The sequence below is a fragment of the Rutilus rutilus genome (genome assembly GCF_951802725.1).
Source record: "Rutilus rutilus genome assembly, chromosome: 11".
Taxonomy (NCBI): domain Eukaryota; kingdom Metazoa; phylum Chordata; class Actinopteri; order Cypriniformes; family Leuciscidae; genus Rutilus; species Rutilus rutilus.
Genome location: NC_140216.1, coordinates 9,333,839 through 9,345,217, shown reverse-complemented (window position 1 = coordinate 9,345,217; position 11,379 = coordinate 9,333,839). Strand labels below are relative to the sequence as shown.

The window sequence follows — 11,379 nt, the reverse complement described above, 5'->3', positions numbered from 1 at the left end:
GCTGCTGTGACGCGCTATGTGTTGATATCTGGCCCCTTCTCTCTCTCACCCTCCCTCCTCTCATCCCTCACTCATGCACATACTGTCCCCCTCCCTTTCCCTCTATTGCATGCTATCATCTATCGGCATGTGCTCTCTCTCACTCTCTTAGTAAACTAAACTAAATATCATACATTGTAACTGGATCAGCATCTTTCAGCCAATGAATAATGGGCTTCCCTGACAGCTGTCCTTCCTAGTCCTTGCCCATGTCATTGGCACTGTGGCACCCTGACACACTACAGACAGATAAATAGATACCAACACAAACATGACTGTTCTTTCTCCCCACTGGCCCCCTGATGGCATTGTAACCCATTAATCAGTTGCTAGGCAGCACTTCGACCTCATGTAGAACCTTGCCAGAGATTGGCTGCTTAGTTGCAGCCCTTTCAACAGCCGTGGGGCAATGGATGACAAACTGTCCACACTGTACATAGAGTGATAGGCTGCCCTCTTCTGGGTGAAAAGGAACTACATTCTCTTCGCTCAAAGAGGATACCACACAGGGCCTAAAATTATCACTGAAACACTCGCCAAGAGCCAAATGCAAGTAAAAATCGGCGTTGGCGAGTATATGAAACGGTTTCTTTCTTTCTTTCTTTATTTCTTTATTTTTCAAGGATAACCCCTTGAGATGCACCATCTCATTTTCGAGGGGGTCCTTTACATTACAAAGAAACCAGCAACAAAATGGAAAATCATAATTAAAGTAAATACTACACAAGACTATAAGAAACATTTAAATACAGTAACATTCATACACACACACACACACACACACACACACACACACACACACACACACACACACACACACACACTAACAATGCTCCCACAAACCTAATCCCCCCATTTTAGCCCATACCATAATCGGAGAAATCAATGAGCCATCTGCGAGCATGCAAATACAAAAACAAGGTATAAATATGCTTACACACTTCACTATACGCATACAGGTACATAAATGCAAACATGTACAATATAAACAAAAATAATAAATAAAATTAAAATTAAAAGAAAGAGAGATCAGAAACAGGAACACGGTGTTTGAAAATAAGTAAGAAGAGATGATTTGAAAACATGTAAAGTAGTTATAGATCTGAGCGAGCAGGGAAGATTGTTCCAGTCTGATGGAGCTTTAAATTTGAACGCACGACGACCTACTTCTTTGCAAATTCTGGGTACATAAAAGAAGAGCTGATCCGTATGCCTTAAATTGTACTGTGTATTAAAAGAAATTAGGTAACATTTCAAATATGGAGGGAAATGCAAGTGAATACACTTAAAAATAAGTAGTAACCAGTGAAATTGCCTTCTTGACTTGGGAGCCAGCCAGCACAAAGACTCATACATTCGGCAGTGGTGAGTTCTATAGGGACATCTGAGCACAAATCTACAAAGACTATTATAAAGTACAGAGATAGGACGAAGATTTGAATCAGTAGTATTCCCGTATATAATATCAGCATAATCAATTATTGGAAGTATCAATTGCGTAATTATTCTTTTTCGAACCTGTTGTGAAAAGCAATCACCAGAGCGATAAAGTGACTTCAATTGACCATATATTTTCTTGCAGATTGAATTAATATGAGGTTTGAAGGAAAGCTGAGTATCAAGCCAGAGACCAAGATATTTAAACTCTTCAACTTTTGTTAAAGCTGTTCCATCGAGAAAACTAATAGACCAGTTTTTAGATATAGGCAAGGAATTAGGTCGAGAGCAAAACAACATAGTGTAAGATTTGTTTTTGTTCAAAAGGAGTTTATTAGAAGAAAACCATTTTTGAACTAAGTTAAAATCAGATTGAAGAGAATATTGAATTTGTGAGACTTCAGCACTGGATGAATATATTACAGTGTCATCTGCATATAAGTGAATTAAACTATCTGGACAGATTTGCGGTAGATCATTAATAAAAATGGAAAATAAGAGAGGACCTAAGGATGAACCTTGTGGAACTCCTTTATCCATAATTTTGAAGCCAGACTGGCTGCCTTGAAAAGTAACGCATTGACTTCTGTGATGAAGAAAAGAATTAAAAAATAATAAAGAATCAGAAGAAAGACCAATAGCATGTAATTTGTCTAAGAGAAGATAATGATCAACCATATCAAATGCTTTGGTAAGATCAATAAATATAGCACCTGTCAGCATATTACTGTCTGATGCTGACAGTATGTCGTTTGTGAATTTTAAAAGAGCAGTGGTGGTTGAAAAATTTGAACGAAAACCAGATTGATGTGGAGATAATACATTTTGGTCATTAAGATATTTAGAAAGTTGATTAAAGATTAATTTTTCAAAGATTTTTGTTACACTATTGATAATTGAAATAGGTCTGTAATTATTAATATCTGTGATATCACCTCCTTTATGAAGAGGAATTACTCTGGCACAATTCCATGATCGAGGTGTTTCGCAGGTCGCCAATGATAAATTAAATATATCAGCCAATGGAAATGATATAACATGAGAGGCAAGTTTAAAGAACTTGATCTCAAGACCATCTGGACCAGCACTGCATCCGGGGTTTATGCCATCAATAACCTGCTGAACATCATCTGGAGTGATAATATTAAAGCAAAATGATCTATTAAACCTATTTTGAGTCAAAGAAACATCAGAGTGAGAAGGAAATGAAAAAGAACTGCCAACTGTAGAGAAGTGCTGGCTGAAAGCCTCTGCAATTAACAAAGGTTCACTAATAGTTTCATTATTTACTCTAATTAGGGAAATAGGGTTTTTTATGGGTTTGTTGGTTATAGAATTAATTCTCTTCCAGAATTGCTTTGGGTTCTTAAAGTCAGTTGATAAACAATCCTTATAGTAATTTGCTTTAGCATTTCTAGTAATAGTTTTACATTTATTCCTTAGTTCTTTATAAGCATCCCAGTCAGCAGAATCATTTGATATACGATATTTTTTCCATGCCTTGTCTCTTTGTTTAAATAAGTGTATGAGATCTCCTTTGATCCAAGGTAAGTGTCGACCCTTAACCTTGATTGATCTCCAAGGAGCATGTTTATCTATTATCTCAACAAATTCATGCTGGTTTCAGTTGGCTGGTAACATTTTTATAAATTCTAACAACGCAATGTTGTGAGAACATGAACGTGAACACATTAAAAAGTCGCTCGGAACAGTTGACGACCAGAGCTGCATCGTCACGAAAGTTTAAAGGGACATTGTGTAAGAATTTCTCCCATCTAGTGGTGATAATGTATTTTGCATTCAAAAAATAGTGCTCTCCAAAGCGCCTCGCTTTTTCAAATGCGTGTTGCATCTACGGTAGCCATTATGTACCAAAAAGCTATGACAGGATGTTCTAATAGCACTTTGAGTTTTCCTTCGGGTGAACAGGTTTGTTATTTCAAACAAACTGCAACTTGACACAACGAACAAACGAATGTTATAGTATGAATTACTGAAAAACATGAACTATGGTAATTAGTAGTGATGCCTTCTTTATTCGTTATATTTTTGTATATTATATAATAAAGTACACAACCAAGCAATGAAAAAAAGCTTGTAATTAAGAACGTAACATTGACTTGCCTGTCGAGAAGAAAGCAGGCAACTTCAGCGTCTCTTTTGGAAGCTTTCTCCTGCATTAGCAATCCCGACATTAACCCTTGTTTTTTTGTAATCTCCGTTCACGTTTCTTTTTACGGTCTATTTTGGACTTTTTCGACGACGAGGACTCCTTATCCTGTGACTCAGCATATGTATGGACTCCTCCATTATAAATAACCGTGGAGTGCATCCTTTTAAACTTGCCGGGGCAGTGGCAAGCACCTCTCATTGCTCTGCTCCTCTGCTTCTGCTGGTTTCAGTCACGTGACTGAAATGAACGAAAACGCGGCTGGCTCTGAACGAAACGCGTAGTGGAAACGCGTTGGCCTAGTACTTTTTGTCCCTCTCTGCTATTATAGTTTTTCAAGATGGCGGAACTACATGGAAGCCTCCGTGGACCTACCCGTCCCATGTATATAAAGATAATAAATTCTTTGTTTACGAGGATAAGTCATATAATTAGCAGAGGTATTTGTACACCATTGAGGACATATTTATGAATAAAAATATTCATTTTAGATAATAAAATACCTAAAAAGTTACATATAGTCCCTTTAAGCCTTGCCAATTTAAATAGTCAAGTGCAAGAAGACTCAAAAGGGTCGAAAGGGAATGCTGTATTAAGTGAACGTAAATAGTTGAGAAAGAAAACACATGAGTACAGTATATCCAAACAAACAACTAACAAACAACAAAAGACAAAGAGAAAATCACTTACTGCTCTTCTGAATTACTTTTTGTGTTTTTTACTTTAATAAGGATAAATCCTATGTTTAAATACAGTGAAACCTATGCAGTGATTATTTTACATTTGATTACTTTATTAAAGGTATGTACCTAAACACTTAGGCTACTGTTAGATCTACCTGAAAAAAGTACCTGAAAAGCAAGCTTATTTAATTTGATTCTTTGTTCTGTTGTATTTGTTTGTGCTATTACTGACTGTTTATTGGTCTTTAATGTTTTAAATTGAGGCTAGTAGTTTTAGCTATGGTTTCGAAATTGGAATAGAGAATTGTGAATTTTCACTGGTATCTAGAATTTTGGTGTCATTACTGCCTGTTTTTGCAAAAACAGTTTCATGGCTAGTAAATAAATATTTATGTCCGTTAAATTTTCTCATTGGTGTCGCAACAAATTTGTTTTAGGCCCTGCCCATGATTCCACAACAGCAGTTCAAGACTAGTATGACATGCTGATAATCAGCATTTTGGAACAAGCGTGAATGTGATATTGCTTTTACAACAGTTCAATAACTGTCCTTAAAATGGTCATTAACCTCAACATACCGATTATGGTTTGTGAACAAGCGGACTGGCAGAGTAATAAGACAAAACGACTCATGCAGTGTTGTACTCTGAAACATGGTTCCGCCAAACAGACTAGAGAACAGGAACTAACTAACTGAACACCAATATCCCCCGGTTTCACAGACAAGGCTTAAGCCTAGTCCCTGATTAAAAATGCATGTTTGAGCTGTTTTAACTGAAAGCAACTTGCACTGACATATCTCAAAATATGTCAGTGCCATTGTTTTGTCTCAAGATGCTCACGTACCAGTAATGTTTTTTTTTTTTCTAAGGGCACGTTTATAAAAGCAACTTAAATGTCCTAATTGAACTAAAGTCTAATCCTGGCTTAATCTAAACCCTGTCTGTGAAACCAGGCCTATATGTTTTAATCTGCATACATCAGCCTTATTTCTCCCCATAGGAACATGTGAGGAGGAAACTCGTGTTTTTATCTCTCAGTGGGGGCTTTAAAATAACATTAAATAGCTAAAAATGACACAAATGAAATCAACTACAACTGTAACTCTCACCCCGGTTTCACAGACAAGGTTTAAGACTAGTCCCAGACTAAAATGCATGTTTGAGCTGTTTTAACTGAAAGCAACTTTCAGTGATCATAAAATATGTCAGTGCCATTGTTTTGTCTCAAGATGCACACCAGTACGTTTTTTCTAAGGCAAGTACTATATAAAAACTCCTTAAATGCCCAAACTGAACCAATTCCTGCAATAATATCAACGTAAATGTAAATTATGTACTGAAACACTGTAAGTGAATGTCTCCATCATTTCAGCGTTGCTAAGCTAAATACTTAGTAGTACATAAAAAATATTGTTATTATTTTATAAAGAGTGGATACTTACGGTATTATATTTTATCAAGTTCGCGGGACTTTTACTTTGAAGTGCCATTTATCATGGAAAATCCCACACGTCATCTCGCTTCACATCGTCGTTGTTAGCGGCGGCGGTACGGAAAGACATAGCAGCAGTGCTTCCTGAAAGTCCAAACAAAACATGCGTTATTGCTGTTTTCTTTAGGTTTTGAACAAACAAACTGTTTTGAAATTAGTCGGAAAATACCCATTCATTTCAATAGCAAGAATATGGAGCATCCGGTGCCCAAAAAGTAAGTGAAATGGCCAGCTCGGCTAACCAGTTATCAACCAAGCTAATATTTACAGGCCTCATCTCACCAACCAAACTGAAACTTCAGATAATTGAACGAACTAGAATAGATTGTGTGGTTGATATCTTGATGTTTGTTGTTACATCTAAAAAATGAACGCTTGAACGTATTCTGACCTACAGTTGTTATGTTAATTGGTATAACAGTTATCTAAGTTTGTGTTACATTATAACTGCGAGTGTCTGAACCCATGACGTTTAATGTATTACATAAAGTACGATTGTCTTGTTCATGACAGTAAGCTGAAGAAACTCAGTGAAGACAGTCTTACCAAGCAGCCAGAGGAAGTATTTGATGTCCTTGAAAAACTTGGAGAAGGGTGTGTACCACTCTTATACTTAAGTGATATTGAATCCATTTTGTATGAAATATTCACATAATTAATTATTTTTGGTTCAGATCATATGGCAGTGTTTTTAAAGCCATTCACAAGGAATCAGGCCAGGTGGTGGCCATTAAACAGGTTCCTGTCGAATCAGACCTACAGGAAATCATCAAAGAGATCTCCATAATGCAGCAATGTGACAGGTAAAGCAGCTCATGAATTAATAATAATAAAGCATTTTATTAATATATTGTTATTGGGCTTAAGTAATTCCCAATTTCTCTATCCTTGTATTTTAACAGTCCTTATGTGGTGAAGTACTATGGCAGCTATTTCAAGAACACAGATCTGTGGATTGTGATGGAGTACTGCGGCGCTGGATCGGTGTCTGATATCATCAGACTGCGCAACAAAACGGTAAAATATGAAAATATTATAACTATAAATACACTATACAGATTCATCCCATGCTTAATAACACTGGGTTTTTTTTTCTCATCACAAGCTCACCGAGGATGAAATCGCCACTGTCCTCAAATCCACCTTGAAAGGTCTGGAATATCTCCATTTCATGAGGAAAATCCACAGGGACATCAAAGCTGGGAATATTCTTCTCAACACAGAAGGCCATGCCAAACTAGCTGATTTTGGAGTGGCTGGACAACTTACCGTGAGTTAATGTAGAAAATTGCATAAATTATTTGTTAAAGGTTTGGACATTACTGATTATTTATTATTTTTAGAATAATAGTAAAGTCATCGAAAATATAGAAGAACCAGCGCTTTTCTTGTTTGTTTGTCTGTTTGTATGTTGATGTTATTGTATTTGCTTTATTGGTCCAGTTTCTCTCTAAATTAGTTCCTGTAAAGATTACATACCAGACTGTATCTCTACTGTAACATGGTCCCATATTAGCAGAGAAATTAAGATAAAAAAGATAAACATTAAATGTATTTAATAAAAATGTAATTCAGTTTAAATTCAGATTTAGTAGTTTAAGCTTCTTCTAAAAGAGCCAAATCATCCTTAAAAAAAAGTTGGTTTTGAAAAAAAGAAATTTACATAAAACAAAAATATGACAAACCTATTCATGTTTGACTAAAAAACTAATTTAGAGCATTTAAGGATAATCATTCAGATCAAACGTTTTTCTCTCATCTGTGTTCTTCTAATATATTTTTCGGTCAAGTTTGTCCAAACTGGTTGTGTATCATGTTGCATGAATTAATGTAATCATGTCTATTTATACTGACCACAATAGGACACAATGGCAAAGAGGAACACCGTTATCGGGACACCCTTCTGGATGGCACCAGAGGTGATCCAGGAGATCGGCTACAACTGTGTGGCTGATATCTGGTCTCTCGGCATCACGTCCATAGAAATGGCTGAAGGAAAGCCTCCTTATGCAGACATTCATCCAATGAGAGTGAGTGGAACACACTGAGAAATCTATGACTTGAAATTTTGACAAGAAACTGGATGGTGACTGTTCTTTTGTGTCATCAGGCTATTTTTATGATTCCCACAAACCCTCCACCCACGTTCCGCAAGCCAGAGCTGTGGAGTGACGAATTCACTGATTTTGTGAAGAAATGTCTGGTGAAGAACCCAGAGCAGAGAGCGACGGCCACTCAACTGCTGCAGGTGTGGGAAGAGCCTTGTATTGCTAACTAATAATTCCTGTTTAAGATTCTTAAAGTTAATAATTCACTCTCTATTTGAGTTTTTTTTTTTTCATGAGGTAGTGTTTATAAACATCTAATATACTTTGTATTTTGTCTGTTTGGCAGCATCCCTTTATAACCAATGCTAAGCCAGTGATCCTCCTGCGGGAACTGATCACAGAAGCCATGGAGATGAAGATCAAGAGACAGCAGGAGCAGCAGAGAGAGCTGGAGGAGGATGATGAGAACTCTGTGAGTTGCATATCACAGTTGTTCAGTTTACGATTAGCTCAGCATTTGTGTTTTAGCTGATGTCATATGTGACTGCATTCTACAGGAGGAGGAAGTAGATTCCAACACCATGATGAAGTCGAATTCGGAGAGCGACGGCACCATGCGGGCCACGGGCACCATGAGCGACGGCGTTCAGACCATGATCGCGCACGATGGCACCATGCTGGAGTCTGACCTGGGCACCATGGTCATCAACAGCGATGATGATGAAGAAGAAGAAGATCTCGGCTCGATGAGGAGTGAGCCTTTATGCCTTTATCTTTTAACTATCATTTTTGTGGCTCTTTGAGAAATGGATAATCTGATGTTTTATCCTCTAAATAGGAAATCCTACATCTCAGCAAATTCAGCGTCCATCCTTCATGGACTACTTCGACAAGCAGGACTCAAATAAAGCTCAAGAGGGTTATAACCACAACCAGCAGGACCCGTGTTTAATTTCCAAGACCGCTTTCCCTGATAATTGGAAAGTGCCGCAAGATGGAGATTTTGATTTTGTAAGTGCTTTGATGGGTTAGTTTTGTGTTAGAGCTGCATGATTAATTGATAAAGTTCGCGATCTCAGTTCAAACACCCATGCAATCTTATTTCTAAATGGCAACGATACGGCTACGTCTATTAAACCTTTGACAAGTACGATCGCAGCAGACCCAGAGAGAGCAGTTGTCATGTATAGGTATGAAACTTACAGTAGCGATCAAAATAGAATAAATCACTTTTCAAAATTAACTTGACGCTTTAAATATTGTCTCAATTACATCATAATACCTGACCTGTAGGTGGTAACAAGTGACTGTTAAAATGAACAATTAACATTTTGTCAGAACCTGTAGTAAACAACGTTATTTAGTTTAGTTGTCTATTCAGATTTGTGATTTCTAGTTTCAACAAAAATGAAAAAAATTGTGATCCTCAATTTATCCAGAATCGTGCAGCTCTATTTGTATGCATGAAGCTGATTAAACTGAATTGGTTTTTCTGTCTCTGTAGCTGAAAAACCTTGATTTTGAGGAGCTCCAGATGCGTCTCACTGCTCTGGACCCCATGATGGAGCGAGAGATTGAAGAACTGCGGCAGCGCTACACGGCTAAAAGGCAACCCATTCTCGACGCCATGGATGCGAAGAAACGCCGACAGCAGAACTTCTAACCGACTTCACAGATGCTGAAGCTTCAAAGCTGGCTGGCCAGATCTTATGTTCCCCTCCTGTGTTCAATCTTTGTACTGATGCATCTTATTCTAAACTCCTGCTGTTTCTACATTTGAAGAAGGTCCCAGTGGATGTATAAAACAAAACATCAAGATATAATACTCAATCAAGAATTTTAATTTTTTTTGTTCTTTAGAATTCAAAGGTCACATGTTAAAATATGAGTTCATCCTAAATAGAGATGATTGAGACTCACCATCACAATATTATGAAGTTTATGCTTTTTATTCTCTAATTTCCAAAAACTATTTCAGCCATCTCTACATCTGTGGTTAATACTTTCCTAATACTGTAAATGAAGCCGAGGCAAAAATAACTGTGATAATGAAACGTTTTGTGGCTGAATTTATAAGAAATGCTCATTTTTAGGTGTGAATGGATTATTAAACCAAAGACAATCAAAAGCAGACAATGCCTTAGAGTGCTTGTTAACCCTCTTTTTGAAGTTTGCATCACCAAGCTTTGGGTTAGTATTCTGCTAATATGGGACCATGTTACAGTAGGGATCTTTTTCCTGGAATTAATTTAGAGAGAAACGGGACCATTACTGCAGCTATGCTTCCCATTCCATCAAATTTCCTCTTCAGCACAAAGTAAGGTTTGAAACATCTATCCACAGCTTTGTAAATATGCATGGCTTATTTATGCTGAATGTCACTTTCTCAGTTTCTGAATGTTTCTGTGTCCGTCTTACCTATGTTTTCTTCACTGTCTGCCACTGGCTCTTTGATAAAGTGTGGCAAATGTTTGTGTGAGGAAGTGAGAACTACTTTTCCTGTGCCCCATTTTAAAGTTCTTGCTTTATCTCAGGAGTTGCTCGCCTTCGAACTCTGTCTTCTGGTCTTTTTCAAAGATTTCAATGCAGTGATTTTGTGTTTCTCATTATGGGAATGGTACCATCATTACTAGGCCTATTGAGTCTCTCCATACCTACCATAAGCAATACGGCAACTCAAGGACAGTAATGTAACAATGCCAGTTACATAATTAATGTGAATGGCCTAAAATGTTGCTGAATCTTTTAAGAGAAGGATGAATAGTTTTTAAATGACTCGGAACAATGTTTATTCCCTGATTGTGGACTGACAATGTCTATGAATCTGAGCTGGTTTGAAGTATAGTCAGTTATTAATTTTTTTTCTTTCTTTCTTTAAAAGATAGTTAGGGATGTTATCAATCCCTTACATTTCCTGCAGTTGTGAGTTATATCATTTTGTTTTATACTCTGACATTTACATAGGCACGTCTTTACTGAACACTCTAATTTATTTTGCATTATTCATATTGTATGTTATTTTTTGCACCCTGCATAGAGTTTTTGAATAAAGGTCTGTTACTTGTCTCATTCATTTACATGTGGACTTCTTTAACAATATATTTTAGCTATTAAATATACAGAGAAACCTGGACATAAAAGGGAAATTCAAATTGTGATTGTTTCTAGAAAATCAATAAAAAATGTAGTCAAGAATATTTTAGTTGTAATTTTTCCTCAGCTTTAACATATTTGATCAGATTCGGAAATTGTTCTTTTTGAAGCAAATGTCTATGTATCTATTAAATTATTACATTTAGTACACGTTTGATGTTAAAAAAAAAAGCATTATACTTTGATTTTAACTATGAACACTAAAAATTCCAAGTAATTAAGCGAATTTAATTCGGGCATTAAAACTATCCACTCCACTGGCTTTCGTGAAGATGAATTTATCCACTGGTTATACGAATTACCGTAATCACTCTATTACACAGACTCTGATTTAACATGAACTTCTTCCAAGTGC

General features: G+C 36.7%; 1 protein-coding gene across 1 annotated transcript; it reads left to right on the top strand.

Moving 5' to 3' along the window:
* The first annotated feature begins 5,848 nt into the window (after window positions 1-5,848).
* stk3 (serine/threonine kinase 3) lies at window positions 5,849-10,940 on the top strand. The gene is made up of 11 exons (XM_084422888.1): window positions 5,849-6,038; window positions 6,337-6,417; window positions 6,498-6,626; window positions 6,726-6,840; window positions 6,929-7,093; window positions 7,686-7,853; window positions 7,934-8,071; window positions 8,218-8,343; window positions 8,429-8,624; window positions 8,710-8,882; window positions 9,376-10,940. Exons 1-11 carry the CDS (start codon window positions 6,016-6,018, stop codon window positions 9,532-9,534), a joined length of 1,473 nt encoding a protein of 490 aa, XP_084279014.1. The 5' UTR covers window positions 5,849-6,015; the 3' UTR covers window positions 9,535-10,940.
* Window positions 10,941-11,379: the final 439 nt, after the last annotated feature.